The sequence below is a fragment of the Eurosta solidaginis genome, chromosome 1 (genome assembly GCF_040869045.1).
Source record: "Eurosta solidaginis isolate ZX-2024a chromosome 1, ASM4086904v1, whole genome shotgun sequence".
NCBI lineage: Eukaryota > Metazoa > Arthropoda > Insecta > Diptera > Tephritidae > Eurosta > Eurosta solidaginis.
The window spans coordinates 395,570,119-395,595,091 of NC_090319.1; the positions used below are offsets into that span (position 1 = coordinate 395,570,119).

Consider the following 24,973-nt stretch of genomic DNA (forward strand, 5'->3'; position numbering starts at 1 on the left):
CCACAACCTAGGCGTAGTCACCCCTCACTTACCCCTAGAGTGGCGGCGTCACCCCTCATGCACTTCAGAATTCTGCAGTTCAACTGTAATGGACTAACTGGGAAGATTACGGAGATAGTCGATTTCATGAAGCGGCACAACATCCGCATTGCTGCGATTCAAGAGACTAAACTCACAGCAAGATCTGCATTGCAGACCTGCTCTGGTTATAATGTCCACAGGAAAGACCGCGAGAGCGGAAATGGAGGAGGCCTCCCGTTTATTATACACCACTCTGTGCAATATCATATATTTGATCCTGGCATCTACCGCAGTGACAATGTCTTAGAACGTCAAGGCCTATCTGTCCGGTCAGGCGATGCAAATCTAGAAATCATCAACATCTACATCCCTCCTGTCACCTGTTGCCCCAGTGGATACCGCCCTAATATCGAGGCCTTACTCACTGGCAACAATCGCATTATCTTAGGCGATTTCAATGCCCATCACGACCTATGGCATTCAAACCTGCGGGCGGACAGTAGGGGTGAGATGTTGGCGGCTCAAATAGACGAAACGACGTTCTGCACGATAAACGGAGACGGCCCCACACGTATGGTAGGAAGCTGTCATAGCTCGCCAGATATCTCAATCGTAAGCGCAGAACTCGTAAACTGCGTCAACTGGCAGCCGATGGTAACATTGGCATCCGACCACCTGCCCATACTTATTTCGTTCGAGCGTACCGCCGACTTCATCGTCACCGAAAAACGCACTTTCATAAACTTCAAAAAAGGAAAGTGGGAAGAATATAAATCTGCAACAGACAGCAGCTTTGCTGCCCTCCCTATCCCGACTGATGCCCGCCAAGGGGAGCGTGCCTTCCGTAAGGTCATTGAATCCGCCTCGGCACATTTCATTCCCGCCGGGAGAATTCCCGAAATCCGGCCCCACTTCCCGGCGGAGGCCGCGAGCTTAGCGAAGGAACGCGACCTTATAAGACAGCTTGATCCAGGCGACCCCCAAATAAGGGATATAAACCAACGCATCAGACTGCTTGTGGACGAACACAAGCGGGCGAAATGGGAAGAGCACCTAAGAGGTTGTAACCTCTCTACCGGTGTAGGTAAACTTTGGTCCACCGTAAAGTCCCTATCGAATCCGACTAAGCACAAAGACAAAGTTTCCATCGCCTTTGGCGATAAGGTGCTGTCGGATGCGAAAAAATGCGCGAGCGCTTTCTGCCGACAATATATAATGCATCCTACGGTCGACAAAGATAGACGGAGAGCCAATAGACACATAAACACAAACTCAGCGCGTCACCAATTACCATCACCGCTAGAGAGGTTGAGGACGCTATTGGTCGCGCTAAACCATCCAAAGCAGTGGGCCCAGACGGCATAGCCATGCCGATGCTTAAAAACCTAGGGAAAGAGGGTTTCAAATATTTAGCGCATGTCTTCAACCTGTCTCTTTCCACCTTTGTCATACCCGAGAAATGGAAAATGGCCAAGGTGGTCCCGCTACTAAAGCCTGGGAAACCAGCTAACGTAGGTGAGTCATATCGTCCGATATCTCTCCTATCGCCAGTGGCAAAGACGCTTGAAGCCATTTTGCTCCCTTATTTCCAAGCACATTTGCAGCTAGCCCCTCATCAGCATGGCTTCAGAAAACTCCATAGCACTACCTCCGCGCTAAATGTTATTGGCACCCAGATAAATTGCGGTTTGAATCAATATCCCCACCATAGAACAGTACTCGTAGCGTTATACCTATCAAAAGCTTTTGATACGGTCAACCATGGCTCGTTACTGCAAGATCTGGAAGGGTCCACCCTTCCCCCATGTCTTAAAAGGTGGACCGCAAATTATCTGGGTGGTCGGCAGGCATCGGTGCAATTCAGAAACGAAACATCAAAACAAAGGAGAATTAAACAAGGGGTGCCACAGGGTGGTGTCCTATCCCCGCTTTTGTTTAATTTCTACATATCTAAGCTACCTTCACCACCGGAAGGAGTCACAATCGTTTCCTACGCCGATGAATGCACAATAATGGCCACAGGCCCAGGCCCAAAGATCGATGAGCTATGCAATAAAATAAACGGCTATCTCCCTTATCTCTCCAGTTTTTTCGCCTCGCGAAACCTGGCATTGTCACCGACTAAATCTTCCGCGACCTTATTTACAACATGGACGCCCCAAATGTCGACCATATTGAACATCCACGTCGATGGCACTACGCTACCGACTGTCCTACACCCCAAAATCTTGGGTGTGACGTTTGATCAGTATCTACATTTTGGTGCGCACGCAACCGCAATTGTTCCAAGAATTCAGAGCCGTAATAAAATCCTCAAATCCCTTGCTGGCAGTACCTGGGGAAAAGATAAAGAAACGCTCTTGACCACATACAAAGCAATTAGCCAGCCGATTACGTGCTACGCGTCACCCATATGGTCGCCAAGCCTAAAAACCACCCACTGGAAGAAACTACAGGCCTGCCAAAATACTGCTCTCAGAATCGCCACGGGCTGTCTTCTTATGTCCCCAGAACACCATCTGCATAATGAGGCGAGAATACTCCCCATCAGGGAGAGAAATGAGATGCTGACCAAACAGTTTCTGTTGAATACCCAGAAACCTGGGCATCCCAACAGACATCTGATTGACGAACCAGCACCGCCTAGGGGGCTAAGGAGTCATCTCCGTAAGCATTTTGAGGAAATACGGCACCTGAGAACCCAGCCGTATGAAGCGGAAAAACACAAGCAGGTCCTTGGTGAACTCCATAGACAGGCGTCGGACCTTTATGTCGGGAATTGCCCGGTGAATCCAGTACTTGAAAAAAAATATCCAGAAATCGCAGAAGAGGAACGAATACTCCCCAGGGAAACGCGTGTCACTCTTGCTCAACTTCGTTCTGGATACTGTAACAGGTTAAACTCTTACCTATCCAGAATCAACCCCGACATACAAAATGTATGCCCTGCTTGCAATGTGTCCCCACATGACACCAACCATCTCTTTAATTGTAATGTGGAACCAACGCCTCTAACACCCCTTTCCTTATGGTCCACCCCTGTTGAAACGGCAAGTTTCCTTGGACTCCCGTTAGAGGATATTGATGACAATTTGTGATCGGTCGCGGCTATTAGGTGGGGCGAGCATTGCTACAACAACAACAACAACCTCTCAAAGCATCCACCTCGGCTTCGATTTTTTCTTCAAACTGCGTTATTTTCTCGTCCATACGTGCTTCGAGTTTTGATGATATACGCGCCTCTTGCGCTTCGAGTTGTACTCTTATGCGTGCCTCTTGTTCTTTCAGTTGTGTCTCCATCTTTGATGTAATCTGTGTCGACATTTCTGACATACGCGTTTCTTGTGCTTCAATCTTGGATGTAATTCGTGTCTCTTGGGATTCCATCTGTGATGACATTGTCGATGTTTGAGCAGATATTGCAGCCAAAATCATGTTCAAGTCTGTGCTCGTAACTGTCTGCGATGTTTCGTTTTTCTCTTCAATTTTTGTTACTTCCTCACCATCAAGATGAAAGTCATACTCTTCCACATCAATTCCTTCCGCTTCCATTGCCTCTCGTAGCCGTGCCTGAAGTTCAAGTTTAACGCCGCTTGTATTCAATCCACGGCTCTCCAACTCCTTCTTTAGTTGCTGGATCTTCAATTCACTGAACTTTGCCATGTCCTTGTTGTCCTCTGGAATTTATTCAACAATTCCTCTTCTGACACCAATTGTAACGAAATTGCTTGCAAATCCTCTTATTTGCAATCCTCTGCTAAGTTCGAATCACTAAACTGTTGAATAAATAACTCCAATATTGAATAATGGAAAAATGGCCTTTATTAAAGTACTTCACAATACACTTATACTTTGCTACTCGCTGGCTTAATAACCAAACTGATTGATAACTCAAATGAAACTCTACTATTGGCCGCCAGATCGCGTGCTTAATCAAACTGATTGATAGCTCAACTCAAACTGAATTACAGCGCCTCTTCATCTGTTGCCTTTTATACCCTTTGGTTTCCTCGTTCGCATTTTTCCAGAATGTACTAGCATTGCCCATGAGCTCTCAAACTTCTCAGATATATGCATGTGTTTGCGCATTGATTCTCCGCTGCTTGTATTCGTAAATGGTACATATGTGTAGACGCAATTATTTATTCGTTTATGTAGATACATAAAGATTGAATTATTGATGTGAATGTTTGTAGTTTACAGTCTCTCGCGCGCACATAGGCGTATAAGTAAATGCATCTGTGTGTTACATCTCTCTGGGCTGCCTTATATATGTGTATACTTGATTTGATTAAATAAAAAAAAAAAAATGTAAGGCGCGATAACCTCCGAAGAGATCTAAGGCCGAGCTTCTCTTCCAATTTGCGTCGTGCTCCTCTTGCTTTTCCCTACAAATTGGCCGGACGGGACCTACATGTTTTATGCCGACTCCGAACGGCATCTGCAAAGCAGATGAGTTTTCACTGAGAGCTTTTCATGGCAGAAATACACCCGGAGTGCTTGCCAAACACTGCCGAGGGGCGACCCCACTTAGAAAAATTTTCTTCTAATTGAAAAATCTTATTTCTAAAATTTTGATGTTGCTTTGCCTAGGAGTTGAACCCAGGGCATACGGTATGATAGGCGGAGCACGCTACCCAGCACACCACGGTGGCCGCCACTTGATTTGATTATTAACGTAAATACTGCTTGGCATGGCCTTAGCATCGCCTTAGTGATGGGATAACTTAGTGATGCTAATATCCGTGACACTATGTTCAATTTTTATATATCGAGGCATAGTTAATAAATTCACTATAAAACATATATGTAATACTCCTATATTGCTAATAGAAAACACTTGAAATGTGTTTTGAATTCGAAATCAAAACAAGACAGCCTATAAAATTTTCGTGATTGTAACAGCATAAGTGTGACAAGAAAAAATTTAAATTTAGGTGCATTCGATTATTGAATACAAAAACAAAAACGCTTAAACTGCAATATATCGGCGCTCTGATGTTTGGGAATGTACCTAGCCTTTTGTAGCAATATAGTATTACATATATGCTATAAAATAAAAAAAAAATGTTTGAAGGAATTATAGATTTAGATTTATATATACATAGATTATAGTTCAGTACTTATAGGGTATTTGTAAACTACTAATATTTTTCGAAAATTCGCAAAGAAACAACACAGTTAACGGATGTCAATTCGATTTGGGAGCAAAATGGCTGCAATTTTCATAAAATGTGTCCGTCGAACAAACCTCTTGTGATTGAATCATGATTGCTGATTCTTTTGGATTTGCGCAAGGCGAATTTAGGATTCGCCTTGGAATTGTGTATCATATTTACACAAGGCGAGTTCGCCTCGATATTTAAACACGGCGACTCTTTCTAAGCAACAATTTGACATTATATTTCACTTCGTTCGAAAAATTTGTTTTATTTTTTTGAATTATTGTAAAATTATTGTAAAATATTAGAAATATCAATAAAAATTATAAAAATCTGTATTCAAAATCAACAAAAAATTCTTCAATAAAAAAATAATTACAAAAGTGAGAATTTGGAAACAGAAGAAAGACAGCACAAAACTAGTCGTCACCTCCTCTTCTTCTAGTAACCAGTTTCAGTAACAAAAATATTTGTGGGTAAACAGCGACTTAAAAAACCAAAAAAGTCACAAAGACCTAAAAATATCAACTTTGAAACAAAACCAAAAATTTTCAACAATCTAAAAGTAGCAACTTGTAAACGCTTATGATTTTGAAACAAAACCCAACCGTTTTATGAAATAATTAAGTTTCCCTTTCATACGGGGTCTTTTACTTCATTGATACGAAAATTTGATTTCAAATTTAAGGGATTCGTGAAAATGGTTACGGAGAATTGGGTTTATATTTTAAACCAGTGAAGTTTAAAAAAGAAAAATCTGGTGGACGGTGGCAAGGTTTCGGACCGATGTGCTGTACCCACTAACCTAACACATATTTGTAATAAAACATATAATAACCATTCGTATGTATAAAAATATGATGGAAAAAAGATCTATGACTTACAGCATTTTTCAAAAATGAAAATTTTTATCTTTAAATTTGCAGAACCATTTTAAACTTTTGAGCTTTGTTTTAAAAGCAGAAGTCTGTACAATTTTCTATGTTTAGTTTTGAGACTTCAGGCGAATTGTTTAAATATGTCTGAAATTTAAAAAGAATACAATAAAAAAAACACAGTAGTAAATTAAGAGGTTTCCACTGTAGTACAAAAAGCTCCAAGAACTGCTTAAACAGATGAATGTTTTAAAATTTAGGCTAACAGTTTTAACCTTAAACAACCTCTAAATGGATCTCACAGATTCATATATCTCTGAAAACAGACTCCAATGGGCATTCTTATATTATCTAGTGAACAAAACATTAAATTGAATTCAAAGTGCATCCTGGCTTATTCCGCCTAAAAAAACACTACGGATAAAAAACTGGAATTAAATGATTGTCTTCTAAGTCATGAAAAACATATAGCACGGATCGAATCGTAACACGGATAGAATACGATACAAAAGAAAATTAGGCAAAATGTTAGTCCTATAAGTTAAATGGGATTATATATTATAGCAAACAAATCTCGGATTATTTTGAATGAATTGCTCTTTCCAGAACCAAAAGTATGTTGGAACATATGTATTTCAAATAATATACGCAAAAACGTCAAATTGGTTGTAAAAATACCAAAAAAATAAATCATTCAGCGATTACGTTCAATCACTCGTTCACATACATATACATATCATGCCGAATACGAAACAAGTAGTACGATCACGTATGTTATATTCCGAAAGTTTTTACGAGACGAGTTATACGATCATAGATGTTACGATTCCATAGCAGATAAACCGATTCTCCTGGAGTCCCATTTTATTAAGCATTTTTTAAAATAAATATTTACAGCTAAGCAGTCAGTTGAAATTAATTCACACTTAATGGCTTCCAATGTAACTTTTCACATCCGTCAAACACTAAAGTGAGCTAATTTTTCTTTGTTACTCATTACTTGTTTATAAACCCGAATTGCTTGGTTTTAAACCTGACCTAACTCGCTGGATCTCCCAAAAACATTTGTTCGAATGTCATCGATGTTCCCTCCGGTGTGCCTCAGGGCAGCCATCTCGGTCCTATTCTGTTTTTGATCTTTATAAACGATGTTTCCACAACTACAAAATATTCTAAAATTTTAATGTATGCCGACGACGTAAAACTTTTTAAGTCATACGCGTCGGTTGAAGAACGTTCTGTACTCCAGGTGGATTTAAATCGTTTACTTACTTGGTGTAATGCGAATTTTATGCCTCTCAACATACAAAAATGTAAATCCATGTGTTTTTCACGTGCGAACATACAGCCAGCTTCCTACACAATTAATGGCCAAACTCTGGAAAGCGTTGATGTTTTTGTCGACTTGGGAGTTACAATGAATTGCAAACTTAGTTTCAACCCTCATATTAATGCCACAGTCAATAAAGCGAGAGGAGTTTTAGCATTTGTGAAAAGATGGGCAAAAGAGTTTAGTGATTCTTACGTTCCAAAAACCCTTTTTACATCATTGGTGAGGCCGATATTAGAATATGGATCGATAATTTGGAATCCGCGTTATCAAGTTCATGTGGATAGACTAGAATCAATTCAAAAACAGTTTTTACTTTTCGTCTTGAGGAATCTTCAATGGGACTCTCCGTATAATCTTCCTCCTTACACTAATCGATTAAAACTAATAAATCTTCCTACCCTTGCAAGTCGTAGAGAAATGCTAGGTGTACTATTTATGGCTAGACTTTTAAATGGATCGATTTCAAGCCCATTTCTTTTGAACGAAGTAAACTTGAATGTTCCATGCCGAGTTTCAAGGCAATATAAACCTATAATTCTTAAACAATGCAGAAGCAATTTCCAACTACACGAACCTTTTCTATGTTTGTGTGAAGATTATAACTCTCACTCGAGAATAATTGATGTTTCGGACACGCTCTTTGCCATAAAAAAGCATATATATAATACTTCTATATCAATACCTTCCTATCTTCCTATGTGCAAATTTTCTGTCAATCATTAGGGGGACTCATGTAACCGTATAAATGCCTTATAAAGTGTGTAAACGTATAAATTTATCTAGTTTACGCAGGAGCTGTCAAATTTTGTATGAAAAATCATTTACACGATTTGTATAAATTTACGCGCACATTTCATTGTGTAAACGCGGTAAACTCAAAGGAATGCAACCTTGCAGACATTACAGACGGCATTTTCATCAAAAATCTCCAACATCAGCAAGTAAAGGCGTTTTAGTTTTGATTTTACACTTAATCTTGGTATTTTTTAATTTGTATAACAATCAAAAAAATTTTTTTGGAAATAATACAGCTGAAAAACAATCAAGTTTATCAAGAGTATTACTAGGTGCGTTCATATAACCGCGTGTGTAAATGGATATAATTTTACACCTTATAAGTTTATATGCTATCATGAGTCCCCCTATTATTTGCTGAAACTGTGCAAATGTATGTTCTGCGCATGTGCGGGCTTTGTTTGTGTTAGTGAATTGTATTAGCGTGTGTAAAAAAAGTATTAAAGGGGTTAAACGGGTCACTATCCCCTTTACCCAACTTCTGCATACTAATTGTTATAAAATCTCAGTTTAGTCGATTAAACAATGAAAAGGCCAACAAATACAATACAAGGCTTGATGTATTTCTTATTTAAGCATGGGCTGCAGCCATACAAAGTACATTATTTACATAAATAGTAAAAAAAAAACGAGGCGAAAAATTCATATTTTTGAAATGAAAAAAATTCAAATATTCATGTATAAAATTATACTTATACATATATCCCAACAAGCATTTCTTTAAACGTTTTTAAAAATAATTTTAAGTGAATTAGCTTGAACAAACGATATATAAACGTTTTCAAAATTTTACTTATTTTGAGTTTTTAAGGAAGTAAATTTTTGATGAAGTAAACAAAATATGAGTAGGTACTGGGCTGGCTGCTATTGGTGTTGAAATAATATCAATTTTGTAAATTTTTTTCTAACATACTCTTTTTCGTCCGTGCTTTTTTTCGTTTCAAAAAACAGCTAAGGGCTCATTTACATACGTATATCTGCACACTCAGCACAAATCGGTAATGCTATCCTGCGGGGTTCTTAAAACAATAAAAATAGCCGAATAGCCTAATTTACAATATTGATAGAAGCAAGACGGCTTGTTGAAATATACATATATCTACGCCCCTTTTCTACAAAAATTAAACGACAGTCTTGAGATTTTGTCTCCTTCTCTCGTTGTATATCTGTACTGTAATGTTTGACAGGCTGCACAGTTCAGTAGTAGCGATATAGAAGTATTACATATATGTAAAACAGACGGTTCTATCTTCTCTTAATAATTAAAAAATTATATTTATACTTTTAATCTATTGTATTTTGTGAATCTATATTTCTCAGCTGATGAGTTTCTCTGTAGCTGAGCGGTTTTAGATCTCGGCGCTTAAGAAGCCACTGCCTCTCAAAGACTCGGTAACAAAAAAATTATAAATAACACATAAATAAGAATTAGGATACAAAAAAAAACAAAAACAGGATTAGCCTGGTTTCATCGGGCCACTTGAGGGCAGTGCGCTGCCACAACGTCCGAGACAAAAAAAAAAAAATATGCAAGCTACGTAAGGTATATGTTTGATTATAGTTTGTCAGTAAGGTTAGGTTAAAAGGTAATGTGTGGGAATTTTCCACATTTTCACTCGGAGACATTTCTGTACATTGTTGTTGTTGCTGTGCCGATAAGGACTCTCCCCGAAGGTCCATTGTGAGTGCCCTCAGTGAGTCCCGGGTGACGGAATATTCGTCCCAGCGGACTACTTCCTAGCGGTCCTCAACGAACCACTGGCTGTTGAATCCAAGTAGAAGTGAAAGATCCACCTTCCTAACCTCTGCCATACAGTCGAAAAACTGTGCGCCCCGAAATGTGAGTATTTCTTTACAGTCCTGAACATCGGTAAAGAAAGTGATTAACCGACTCCTCTTCCAAAAAATTGTTTATTTATAATGGAAAATTTAATTATCACTTAATAATAATAATCGAGTGGCCGGCTTTAGAAGAACAAGAAAAAAAACTGTATTTGGTGAATATCCTTTTTGTAATATATCACACATTGAAATAAAAGGCATTAATAATAGATAAGTTTGTAAAAAAAATACCAATTTTGACGTTGATGGAAACCATTTTTAAAATATTTACAAAGCATGTATTTGAACTAAGAAGGCACATACCAGATAATAGGCTATGACCGAACTAATTTTTTATAAATATAACGCGGCAGACGCTGTCTTGCTCAAAAATTATATTGTCGGTATTAAAAAAAAATACTATTACCGCTCCCCATCCTACATTTAGGGTTACGATTTCGGCTTCATTTATAGAATTTTTCCTCCACATACCGGCTTGACAACACGAAAAGGCCCCAAAATATACCGGAGAACATTTCTCTCAAATACTCCAGCGGCCATGTCATTTCCCATTTTTTCTAAGTCAATCAAGAGTGATTTCCTGTTACAAGCTGGCATTGCTTACGGTATATACGCTGATTCCCGAACAGATGAAGTCTAGTGTTAGCCTGATTTTACAATACTTAAATTCGAAAAATCTACCAAATGGTAGGAAGATTTGCTTACGTGACATTTAGTTATTTGTAATGTAATTGGGTTCATCTGTCAACTTGATTCCATATTCGCAACGATGTGGGTCGTTTTGTAAAAGAGAGGTCTCCTGCATCTTGTTGCATGGACATACGTACACATTTAATCATATTAATATATGTAAGTTTACATATATACACACGATTAAAAGTTTGAGCCTTAATGTAAAACTTTTTTGTACTATATACAAATGTATGTATATGACCAAACCAAAAGTGGTTTAAAATACAAACTTTCCTTCTTCTTCATTTACTTGGACTAAAAAAATCAGCTGAAATGCTTCGTTCTTTCTGTTTCAATTGAGTTCCAGTTTCCATAAGTGCGGTTGAAAATTGGCCGGTCCATGAGACAGACAGACAGACTGAATGAATCGAATAAGTATTTCCCGAAAAGAAGCACAAAGTAAAAATAAACACTTTTTTTTGCTGTGGTCATTGCTAAGATACAATGGAAAGATTCTTACAGGCTAAAACCAAAAAAAAGTTACAAGAGGTAATATTTATGTATGTATGTTAATTAGGTTTGTTGCTAGAATAAATCTTTGTTATAATTTACAATCTCCATGTGACATAGAGTTTTTGAATAAATTGACTAAATTTCCTTTTACGCACACAAATAAAATTGTCTATAAGCAATTTTAGACTTTGATGGTTTAGTTTTAAAAATAAAGGTGAATACAAGAAAACTTTAAAATTGTTGTAAAAACTGCTTAAACCAATGAACGGTATAAAATATAGACTCAAATTTTTAATCGTACGTATACGTAACTACCTATACATATGGATATGTAAATAATAAAGACCATTAATCCATTATCCATTAATTAAATACTTCCCATATTGGTTTTGTATACATACATACATATATAAAATAGTAAATAGATTTACTTGACAAAATATTAAATCACTGAATTCAATATTATTGACCTAATTCTGATTCTCGGAATGACAGTCGGTCGAAAAAAAAACAAATTTCTACTTTACATAGGTTCGAAGCAATGCCAAGAAGTAATTGGACACAGAAGAGTTGGTACTGCTAAGTGACACTGTTGAAGGATGGTCCCTCTTACTGAAGTTAAGTTCTACTATCACCCATTATAAATTAAGTGGAAGCTAAATAATTTCGTATTGTTCTAAACCAAAATAAATGCACGGTGGGATAATCTCCGAAGAGATTTTCGGCCGAGCTTCTCTTCCAATTTGCATCGTGCTACATTTATTTAATTTTTCCTACAAATTTACGGGACGGACATGTAGGTAATGTTTTAAGCCGACTCCGAACGGCATCTGGAAAGCAGATGGGTTTTCACTGAGGAGATTTTTAGGGCAGAAATACACTCAGCGTGCTTGCCAAATCCCTGGCGAGAGACGACTCCGCTTAGAAAAGCTTTCTTTTAATTGAAACAACTTTTTTTTTAATTTTTGATGTGGCTTTGCCCGGGCATTGAACCCAGGAACTTCCACAACGGCGCCCAATGAACCAATGTATGAATAATAAAAAACCTTTTTTTATGAAGGTACGGAGCATAAAATACCCCGAACACATATGTATCAAATGCCCTGTGAAAGTGGATTTTTGAAATAAAAGGAAATATAAGAAAACAAGTATTCGAAAAACGCTATGAGATGGAAGAGAGTACAAAATTTAGAAACAAATTGCAGAGTACTCGAAAGCTTTCTTGCTATCGAATAAATTTTATTGATTTTGACAACTTTTAGAGCACATTAACTGATCTGATAGTACCAAATTACGATATCATGTATACGTTCACGTATGGCACGAAACCAATTAAGAAATTTTAGGAGACGAGTATCTCACTCACGGAAGACACGATATAAGCCCAGGACTACATATGAATGGTATGAGCCTTTTTCGACATGTTCTGATACCGGGTGTATTTCCTGGGGCTCTCACCGAGGCATCGAATGATCAAGCCTATACTTTTGATTATAGCCTTGGATCTAGCGTAAAGTATTAAGCATTGCTAGTACGATAAAAAACTCGTAAGCCTGCAGTGGAAGGCTTTGTGTGGAATCAACGTAGCTCTCTGTACTATATCTAAATACTCTGGATAGAAACTTGTTTACTAAACTATTAGTTGGCAAAGCAACTCCCGCTAATTTGTAAATTTACAACGAACGACTGTCATATCAACAATTAGAAAATGGTTGTATATGTATATATGTGAGTATCTTACATATGTATTCTCAATAGGCACACTATTATAATAATGTTCAAATTTTATTTAAATTTGGCATTTAAGTCGATGGCGAAATTGGTGTCACCCACTAAATTTGGAGAAAAATTATGAAAGAAAAAATTTAATATAATACATTTATTGTATATTTAGTCAGTTAAAGGCATCTGTAGTGCCAAACCTCAATTATATACTTTCAGGTAGTCCTCGAGATGCCAGCAATAGTGGAGTCAACGACACTCCCTTGGTACTACGTATACACCGTGGTCGTCCATGCCACGCGCAACAGCGCACTCCCCTCTCTGTACATTCCATGTCATCCACGCTTAGTGTTAACAGCAATGGTGAAGATCGGTTCAACTCGTTCCATAATCCTGATTCTGCTTGCCAATCGAACATGCCCAGACGAGCGACTTCGATGTGGGTACATCGACAGCGGCATGAGAAAATATCTATTAAAGTTTCATTTCCTTCATCGGAAAATGTACTTGATATACAAACAGGGACTCCCAGCTCGCTTCCGCCTTATTCACCATCGTTGGTGACAGCTCAGCGGAACAAATCAGTGTTAACGAACGGTCCGCGCGCTTCATTTAAAACTAGTTTGTTCGAGATCGGCGAGACAGTTTTTGGTTCAGCTGATCGTGCTGATTGCACAGCAGACAATTTGGACGACAATAAACGAGATAGAGAGACGTGTGGAGACAGCTGCAGCAACTCGTCAGCAAAACGGCGTGGGGGTAAACGCAATGCCAAGTTTCAAATCAAACGCTTTCTAATGGAGACGAAAGCTGCCAAAACACTTGCCATTATTGTTGGAGGCTTCATTTTTTGCTGGCTTCCGTTCTTCACTATTTACTTGATACGCGCCTTTTGCGAAGAATGCATTGAACCAACTATATTTTCAGTTCTATTTTGGCTTGGTTATTGCAACTCAGCGGTGAACCCGCTTATATATGCTCTCTTTTCTAATGAGTTTCGGGTCGCATTTAAGCGAATTATTTGCCGTTGTGTGTGTACTCGTAGTGGATTCCGTGCTGCAGAAAATTTCCAAATGATCGCTGCTCGTGCATTTATGGTGCCTGCCACATTCCATAAAACCATTTCAGGATGTTCGGATGACGAGGATGGTGGCATAAACTTTATCTGAATTCAAACCTATGTGGATTAAACGCTGATAAGGATTATCCGATAAACTAATCTGAGTTAAAGTAAGGGCGACGTTTAGCTGGACAATAACAATAACGCAATCGACATGCAGCCGCGCATGAACCTCAAACGGTCGTTTGAAGTGAAGTCATACGTCCTGGAATTTATTTTCGAAATATTTAACAAGTTTGTTTGTTCATTCGATTCACCGCAATCAAGGCGAATTCAGTGCCAGTTGTTGTTATACCAACAGCTGATTGCTTCTTCTTGATTATTTTTCATACAACAAGCTGTCATTCAATCGAAATCAATACAAAACAGGGCGAAATCATGACAGGTGGTGTTATCCCATCAGCTGATTGCTTCTTCTTGATAATTTTCCATACAGCGCCTTGTACTACAACATGTCAGTTAATCGAAATCAATGAAAATTTTCTTTTGACTTGACATTCTTCCGCACGGCGAATTGGTTGAATTCGCTTTGCCACCACCTAGTATAGATTCGCCTTGCTACAAACATTCTTTTGACTTGACATTCTGCACGGCGAATTGGGTTGAATTCGCTTTGCCATCATCTGGAATGGATTTGCCTTGACGAGGTATATCTTCAAGCCTGTGACCAGCGAATCCATACAAGGTGATGGCAAAGCGAATTCAACCCAATTCGCTGTGCAGAAAAAACTCACACTTACTGAATGCAGCCCCTGGTATATTTAATAAATTTCCAATCAAATCTGTACAATAATATTACGGAATTATCCAGTAATTAGCTGGCAATTTCAATTTGTTTACCCTATATTTCTACCATGGACTATGATTTTTTATAAATTTGCAAACGCAGTCAGTGGATGTCAATCCGAGGGAGGAAGATGGCGAAAATTTGTAAAAAATGTGTCTACCGAGAAAACCTCTAGTGATTGAATCATGCGGTAGAAGATGGAAAGAAACTTTCCCGAGGTATCCTCATCCTTAAAAAAACATTGCCAACATACACTCTATAACACCTCAGGACCATTCAGTTGAAATTTCATAAACATCTACAGATAATTTATATAAACATAAATATAATTATAAAGATACAGATCTTCCCATATAAATAAAAACTGTAACCGAAAAAGGAAGAATCTTAAGGCCCCATTACTGATACTTAGCATAGACTTTACTTGACTTGGCGTAAACTTGGCAACTTAGCCTTGATTATACTCCACTTAGCGCATACAATCTGGCATCATAATCAATAAATGTCAATTTGTATGACAAAATGTCAAAATGAAATGGAAACAAACAAACGGCATCTCAAAATGTAAACGTCACTTAGAACTTACATAGAAAATAAAAATTCAACAGACTTCTAAGTCAAGTTAAGTGTTGCTAAGTTCTGAGAAATCAGTAACATGCAATGTTCATTTAACAGAACTGTAAGTGACAGTTCTCAAACCAAGTCAAGTCTACGCTAAGTATCAGTAATGGGGCCCTTACCAACTAAATACTTCATCTTTGTCACTTGAATAGGTCACAAACAAATAAAATTAGATTAGTAAACTGATTTGCCTTGAAAATAATATGGCCTTCGGAAATCTGCATGCGACATTCATTCCATTTTTAAGACCTGGTTATTCAATTTGAGTTTAAACTCCAGTTAAAGTTGACTAAAGTTTATCCTTGCCACTTTGTACGACTTCGTAAAATTTTGCTGCTCATCTCGGCTTAAGCGGCCGAAGTGGCAGGGTTAAACTCTAGTCAACTTTAACTTTAGTTTAAACTCGCACTGAAAAACCAGGCCTAAGCGTAACTCAGTGGAAATTTTAAAAATACTAATAAAGCAAAAACCGTCGTTCTTTATTTTAATTCGCATATTTTGATATACCTATTTCGAATACGTACATAAATAGCATTTGAACTAAGACGAAATTTTCGAAAATTTGCCAAGTATTTGAAGAAGCAAAAGAAAATATGTTTGGAAAATACTGTTATTTATCAATATGCTTGCTATACATACAAATGTACTAAAAATTATAATATAAAATGCTGTATTTATTTATATTACAATAAATAAAAGCGTATAACGGGTGACAATAAAGAGTGTAACTGTAATTGAATTGCAAGGTTTTCTAGTTCAAGATATTTTATATAATTTAATATAATTTCACTTCGGTTTATTTCTTTTTGGTTCACTAAACTTGCTTTTCTTAATCATAAAATATTTTATTTCGTCAAAATGGTTTTACTTTGAATAACTGTCCACTTCGGGTTCTTTTACTATACACAAACGTAAGACAGGGTGAGTGAGAGTAAACTTCCTAGTTTTACTATTGATGATCTAGCAGTGGTTGCCGTCGACCAAGAAAGAAGCAGGCTTTTATTCTGGCATCCTGCTATATGGCCCGTAATGCGAAAGCACCACCAGTAGAGTGCAATAGACTAGTGTAATAGGAAAGGCACGGGCGTCTGGTTATAGGCGTGTGGAACAGAGGCAGTACAATTGATATATGCAGAGCAATATACAGACAGTCAACAAAGGTGGTATTCAAACATATTTTGGTCCAACATCCAGCAATGCTTTTAATATCGCATTGAGCTCCGAACGTAATATAAGCATATACATATATGATTGCTTTGTTCTTAAGAGGTCATCCTTCTGAGACCAGGCGTATGTCTGCTTCGGTACCCGGGAGAGAAGAGGAAAACATTTAAAAACCCTAGAACAACGAACAACACCAAGTTCCAACAGCTTTTAGAAGTAAAACTTGGAGAACATAAAGGGATCGCCAATATTGAGGAACTGGAGAAATCCAATAACTTCTCATCAAAGACTCTAAAGAATGTCTATAATAGAGCTTGCCCTAGGATTCAGAGAAAAAACAATGCCACAATGTTGGAGCAAAGAGCAAAGTCTTTTTAGAAGACAGGGAAGGACCTGGCAAGCTCACGGTAAGTGAAGCATGCAGGGACGCATGTAGTGATGTGTTAAGGAGTTATAAGCGTGATATGTACAGGGCCAAGGGAATCTCATGGATACATTTCTGTACAGACACACTCCATGTCCAGCGGGGTAAGGGGGAAAATCATGGCTGGAGGATAGTCGAGGGACTAATAAAGAAATATAGCGGGTAATGGTCGCGTAGACCTCGACTGCGAATACTTCGTAAACCACAGGCGACGGCGTACTTAGTAAATAAATTTTGATCTCCAGAAATTCTTTGAATTACTCAAGGCGAATCTATAAAAGGTGATGGCAAAGCGAATTCAGCCAACTTGCCGTGGAGAAAAATGTCAAGTAAAATGCAATTACTCTACAACTTCAGGGAAATTTTGAAAAATTTATGTTTGTCAAATTTATATCCAGCAATTTCTCCTGAACGCTTAAGTTTCAGCCAAGGCGAATTCAGTACCAGGTGTTGTTATCCCAATAGCTAATTGCTTCTTCTTGATTATTTTCAATACAACGCCTGGTACTCAAGGCGAATCCATACCAGGTGGTGGTAAAACGAATTCAACCAATTCGCCGTGCAGAAGAATGTCAAGTCAAAAGTTAATTTTCATTGATTTCGATTAACTGACATATTGAAGTACAAAGCGTTGTATGGAAAATTATCAAGAAGAAGCAATCAGCTGTTGGGATAACACCACCTCTACTGAATTCGCCTTGCTTGTACTACAACATGTCAGTTAATTGGAATCAATAAAAATTTTCTTTTGACTTGACATTCTTCTGTGTGACGAATTGGTTGAATTCGCTTTGCCACACCACCTGGTATGGATTCGCCTTGGCCCACCACCTGGTTGCAGCACTTTGAATTTAAAGATTAAAACGAATACCTTTTTGTACAACGAAGTTTTTATTCAGATACATCTTTTATGTCTATATTTTATATTCTAGGCCACTTAGTCTTTCATACATACTAGCTTGTGTATTGTTACGTTACTGTCTGTTTTTGTGGTAAGGGACGGTGGCAAGCAGGCATGCTTGCGAGCCCTGGCTAGCTCGTCGGTTAGGGGGGTCTTTTCCACCGCCCTCACCTTCAGTACCCGTAAACAAATATAGAGGGATTCATGCCTGTGTGTACATATAGAGATAGGGTGAGAAAGAGACAAGGTGATAGGAGAGTGAAGGCCCGTCCAGGTCAGGTGGAGTCTACCCTCCCTCTTCTACATATGGAATGTAGCCTTGGGCTTCGCTATGACTCCTTATCCCGAGCGAAGCCCCCTTAGCCTGACACTAGTCCGTCCGTCAAAAGTCTAAAAAGTCCCTAATTACCCTCACATTCGTCCTTGTCAGTCGACATACCCACGCCCCCTCTTCCGCACCTGCGCAACGCCTACACCAAACGAAAGGGGAATCCTATCTACTCATGGCGGTACTTCAACCCATTAACCCAAAGAAGATACCGAAGAATTAGAAATAATCCAAATCGATATTTTTTTTTTTTTTGAACGTTATAAACGCATTTCTTAGTGTATATTTCAGATAATAACCAAATCCAAAAAAAAACAATTTAATGGTTCTTAAGCCTATGTGCCTAAACCTCTAAGAATTATATAACGAAGAATTCAACTCAAATTTCATGTTTAGGCTTAAACTAGCTGAAAGGTGTTTCTAACTTTTCTCCAATTGTTACCAAAATCTATCTGTGATATGTGCCTTACTTCAAAGAAAAACGGCTACTTTAACATTAAATTTCAAGATAGAAATGTAAAGATACCCGCAAAAAAAAAGTGTGTAAAAGGAATTATATTTGCGATTCTTATCGCCTGTTCATTTACTTGGTTCTATAGCCACGGCCGCTGCTGTAGGCTTCTCCCAATCCAACCTAATTCCTCTCCCTTTCCTCAAGCAGTTTCAAAAAAAAATAGAAAACCAAAGCAAAGAATATACATACGCACGCAGCAAAGACGCGTGTACTAAATAGGTAAACGTGGTATATTGTTGTCTTGCACTTACCGCTTTATCCCTCGATGAGGCGCCGCATCTCGGAGAGCCGTGCTGAAAAGTTACAATAGAACACTTATGTATTTACCTAACGATGGATAAGGACAGATAGTAAAGAGCTCTGCCTTCCAATGCCTAACGAGATGAATTATAGAGAGGAGCTACTTTGGATGAGTTTCCGCTTTTAGTCACGCGGTCATGGGGCTGAAACGCCGTAGCCCAATTACGGGGTCAAAAAAAAACATGTATTTAACTTGGTTCCGGAACCATGCAAATAATAAATTGTAGGTGATTAACTAAGTAAATAGTAGTGAAGTAGATTGTGATAACAAATTATAAATATTTGCCCAGTGGAATGAGCTTTCTGGCTTAAAGAAGTGTTTTACAGACTTCATATATATATACATATATATATATGTATAGCTATGTATACATGTATATTTATATAAACTGCGATTTAAAAGCTACTTTTAATTATTTTGTTGGTTTGCTCCTTAACGCCTATATATTTTTTTGTTTTTTTTTTTCTTGCTTCGAGCTGTGCTAAGCTACAAGGCCTTGCAGTTGGTGCAACTAACAAGTAGAAATCTAAATTCAAAACTCGCCAAAAGTAAGAGAAGGCTATCTCAAAAATCAAATTTATCGGGTTGAGTTCACAAACGATTTGTGTAAAAAAAAAAAAATGTATAAAAAAAATTCAACCGAAAGTTTAGTTAGTGCAAAGATAAAATCAGACCCCAACCGTGGAATTGCCCCCAGACTAAATTCTCCTTGCAAAAATACAATAAATTCGCTGGCGCATATAACAAAAAAAATTATACACATATACATAAAATATACAGCAGTTATATAAAAAAAAAAACAAAGCGCTGCCAGTCTCTCCGTCCTCTCTGTGGATGTTGTGGTTTTCGCTGCCTTTGTCTTTCCTTCTCCGGCTTATTGGTGGTTGATTTTCCATCCGACTGCTCAAAATAACATTGCGCTAGGTTTTTATTTCTACGATGTTTCCTCTATGCGGATTTGCCGTCGGCTTTGACGCAATTAACTTAACACCAAACTTCTTGGGTGGATGCGGTCCAGGGATAACCCCGCCGGGTGGGGACCTGTTATAGAAATAGAACAAAACCTTACTAAAAATTCTATTTGTTTGTATTTATTAATTCTATTTATTTGTATTTCATACTGTGTATGTATGTATATGTGGCTACGTAGATGTGTGTCTTATTTATTCGCATTAATTATTTCATACTTTTATTTATTTAATTAATTTATTTATTTATTTAATTTATGGTATGACAGTGGTTATAAATTTAATTTATTTGGAAAATGGAAACTACTATTTCTTTTTTCTTAAATTTATTTTGGTGTAATTTATTTTATAAAAATAGCAGTATTTTTATAAAACTTGATTTGCTTAGGGTTTTATTTGTTTAATGTTTCCTTTGGTTTTGGGTTTTATTTAATTTTGGGTTTTATCACATTTTATATTTTATTAAATTGTAGATTTTATTTCATTCTTTAGGTTTTATAAATTTTTAGATTTTATTCAATTTTAGGGTATATATAAAATTTTAAATTTTATAGTTTTTTTTTTCTGATTTTATTAAATTTTAGATTTTATTACATTTCAGGATAATTTAATTGGAGATTTTATTAAATTTTAGGTGTTATAAAATTTTAAGTTTAATTAATTAGATGCTAGATTTATTGAATTTTTGGTTTTTATTAAATTTTTTGATTTAATTTAATTTTAGGTTTAATTAAATTTTGGATTTATTAGATTTCTGGTTTTTATTAAATTTTCGATTTACTTTCATTTTAGATTTAATTAAATTTTAGTTTATTTATTTATTGTAGGTTTAATTTAGTTTTAGGATTTATGTATTTTTATGCTTTTATTAAATTTAGAATCTTATTAAATTTTTTGATTTTATTCAACGTTAGGTTTTAACTAATGTTAGCTTTTATCACATTTTCGCTTTTTACTGAATTTTGGGTTTCATTAACATTTTAAGTTTAAGTAAATTTTAGATTTAATTTGATTTTATATCTTTATTAAATTTTAGGGTAATTTAATTGTAAATTTTATTAACTTTTAGGTTTTATAAAATTTTTATATTTTATATTTCAATTGATTTAAACAACCGGTACTTTTAACTTACCTTAAAGCTTGTTGCAGGTCCGTTTTGAGTGTACCGGTGGCCGGTTCCGTAAACTTGCGGTCACTTGCAGTACAAAAAAAATTCGGCTATTCTTCCACTTTATAAAAAAACTTTTTTTTTTTTTTTTTTTATATTTTCCCGCACTAGTTATATATAAGACGTCCTTTTCGGTCTTGGACACTTCGATCATTAATTTATATTTTATTTCGGCTATTAAGCGCAGCCATCGCCAAAGTAGAAAGGCAGGTTTCCCTCGCCCGTTTTTCACTCATTACCCGAAGGAATAACCTATACATTCTTGCCAATAAACGTTATTCACAGATACATACATGCCTACACAGCCACTAAAACCGACACCTACAAGCTATCTATATAGACATTCACGCTTTCACAAGGGAAAATACTTTCCATGCATACATACATTCACAAACACGAAGTAGGGTTTGACATGGTTGTGCACTAGGCATTGGCAACTGGTTTGACTGTTCGATGTTGCTTTATATGTTCGAGGATGGGCCGATTTGGTTTGACGTGTTTCCTAGGGCTCTGATAAATTTATGTTGCATCCACTACCACAGGCTGTCGTTACAGGCTCGCAGTCGTCGAGGTTGCCCGCAACTTGGAACGTGTGCGTAAAAAAATTATAAACACAGCCTGTAGCCTATTTTCCTAACCAAACGTGTGGCTTCGACCCATGCCCCAAAGCCGGGCTTCATAATTTTACCTAATCTGGTTGCCTTAGCATTGCTCACAAAATTTCGAAAGTAGCTACGTGTACACCATGCACTTAAATTATTTCGATTCACTACGTGCTATATCACATACTAGGTCAGTAAATATGTATATCACAGATAAAAGCCCAAATCTATATCACAGGTTTCTGACTATAACTAAACTAAAGAGAATAATGCAGTAAGAAAGTCGGTCAAAGTTAATAAAAAAATCAAAAAATAGGGATAAATAAACAACTGGAAATAAATCAAGCGAAAAAGTGATTTAAGGGATTGTCAAGTGAATATGTATCTACATCTACATCAATAAAAAAAAACGCCTCAATAATTACATTGTGGTTAGATAAAATTCATTCCTACTGGTGTAGTTCGTCCAAAAAGGTACAGATAACATTAATCACAAGGAACCTACATACATAGTAACGAACATCGCAACATGCACTAAACATTTACCTAAACAGCAAACATATCTTTAGCGTGGTATACGCCGATTTTCTTGCCATTGGAATCACCAAGCTCGTACATGGAGTTCCCTATCGCCCGTAGCACTACGCACTTGACTTGTTTTGGGGCAAGTTTCGCGTTGTAATAGTCGATTTGAGAGCTTTGCTTGAAATTTCGGCGGTATACCACTTGTCCTATCTGAAACCTTATGTCCTTACCCCTTGTATTATAAACTTTCTGACTTCTTTCATGCGCTAGTTTTAATTCTTTCATGATCTTTTCGCGAATATGTTGCAATCGGTCTGTCCCTGCCTCCACTTGGAAATCTACATTTTTCACGGAATGAAGTTTTCGACAAATTTCGTAAGACGCCGCGTGTTGCATCATCGGCAGGCCGAAAATTGCATAGTAAGGAGAACAGTTGATGGATGCATGCACCGCACTACGGAGAGCAAATGCTGCATCGCTGATGCATTTGTCCCAATTACGCTGATTCTCATTTACGAAGGACCTAATTATCTGAAGAACTGATCTATTAACTCTTTCGGCGGCGTTGCCCTGTGGTGAATAAAATGCTGTCCTTATATGCTTTGTTCCATATTTTTCCAAGAACTTTGAAAATAACTCAGAAACAAATTGCTTCCCATTATCCGAGTGGAGGTACTCAGGGACACCAAAGACATGAAAGACGTCGCGCTCTAAAAACTTTATTACCTCCGCGGAAGTCGCATTTTTCATTGGTTTCAGAAACACAAATTTTGAAAAGTGATCAAGACATACAAACACATAAACATTGCCATCACAAGTACGTGGGTATGGACCCATGAAATCTATAAACACACGTTGAAACGGCCGTTCGGTGATGTGCTGTTTTCCCATCATTGGCTTATGAAAATTATTACGATTTTTATTCCCCTTACAAATATCACATTCTTTAACAAATTTGTGTACATCAGTCACCATCCCTGGCCAGTAGTATTTCTCGCGGATTCGTGCTAGGGTTTTGTGGATACCTCCGTGACCAACAGATGGCGAACTGTGGGCGCGTTCCACTAACCCCGCTCTCAATCCCGACGGAACCCAGAGTTTCCACGTCTGGTCCGATTGGAGTCCGTCTCCCCGGTCAAATTGCGTTCGTCGATAAACGTAACCGTCCGAGGTACACAGGTCAGGTAGTCTGTCTTTGTTTCCGTCAACAATCTTTAGGAGTTCCAAGTATTCGTCCGATTTAAAGCAAGGTGAGTTCAGGCAGACTTCGACATTCCTTTCACTCAAGCCTAGTTCGTCCATATTCATCCTCGACAAGGTGTCGGGCACTACATTTTGCGAACCTTTCCGGTGTTGGATGTCGAAGTCATACCCTTGAAGTTTTAGGCTCCATCGTGCCAGTCTGCCTGATAAATCCTTTTGGTTCATCAGCCACTTAAGGCTGGCATGATCAGTAATTATGGTGAACGGAAGCCCTTCTACGTAGGGTCTGAATCGTTTTACACTAACGATAGCAGCATAACACTCAAGTTCGGTGATGCTATAATTCTTTTGAGCTTTATTGAGCTTAGCGGAAACGTATGCTATAGGTCGTTCGTTGCCGTCCTCGTCTAATTGAAACAAAACCCCACCCACTCCGTTCGTCGACGCGTCACATTGGATGTAAAAATGTTTACAAAAGTCCGGATGGGTCAGTACAGGGGCAGTAATCAGGCTTTGTTTTAGTCGGGTAAAGGACTTTCGTGCGTCTTCGGTCATTGTAAATCGCTTAATCTTGTCCTTTTGGAGGCAGTCGTGCAGCGGCGCTGCGATCGTCGCGTAGTCCTGGATAAATCTTCGGTACCAGCCGGACATCCCGAGGAACCGTCGTAATTGCTTCGGCGTTTTGGGTTCCGGAAAGTCCCTCACCGCGGCTACTTTGTTGGCATCAGTACGAATGCATCCGTCTCCCACTACATATCCTAGGTATCGGACCTCCTTATAGCAAAACTTGCTTTTCTCGACATTAATTGTTAGTTTTGCTTCTCGCAAACACCGAGCGACCTTTTCTAACAAGGACAAATGAGACAAGAAATCCTCCGAACACACTAACAAATCGTCTAAATACACAAAAACACATTCACGTAAAGAAGCGGGTATAACTTTGTCCATTAATCTGCACATTCTTTGTGCAGCATTACAAAGACCGAAGGGCATCACAGTAAAATGGTAAAGGGGTCTTCCTGGCACAGTAAAAGCGGTCTTTTCCCTGGACTTTTGCTCCAGTGGTATTTGCCAAAATGCATCTTTAAGATCTATCGCGGAAATAAAACGTGTGTTTTGCAAACGGCTAAGAATCCCGTCGATGTGGGGAAGAGGGTATGCATCCTTCACCGTGCGTTCATTAATTTTTCTCGCATCTAGACAGAGCCTATTTTTTGTTCCTTTAATTACTAACGATACGGGAGAACTCCAACTACTATTACTCTCTTCTATCACTCCCATATCTATCATTCTGTCTAATTCCTGGTACACAAGCTTCTGTATCGCCGGCGAGATCGGGTAATGTCTCTGCTTAACGGGTAAGTTTTCATTAACGACCTCAATGATGTGTTCCTCTACATCTGTACGCCCTA

General features: G+C 37.8%; 1 protein-coding gene across 2 annotated transcripts in view; it reads left to right on the forward strand.

Moving 5' to 3' along the window:
- The window catches only part of Oamb (Octopamine receptor in mushroom bodies), a 73,344-nt gene that overhangs the window by 38,020 nt on the left and 10,351 nt on the right, over positions 1-24,973 (forward strand). The window contains exon 4 of one of the 2 annotated variants that reach the window (XM_067763730.1): positions 13,155-17,603. The exons of the other annotated variant lie outside the window; for it this stretch is intronic. Coding sequence (XP_067619831.1) covers positions 13,155-14,104 — 950 coding nt within the window. The 3' untranslated portion in view covers positions 14,105-17,603. Of the gene's footprint in view, positions 1-13,154; positions 17,604-24,973 lie in introns of those variants that run through there. 2 annotated transcript variants of the gene reach the window in all.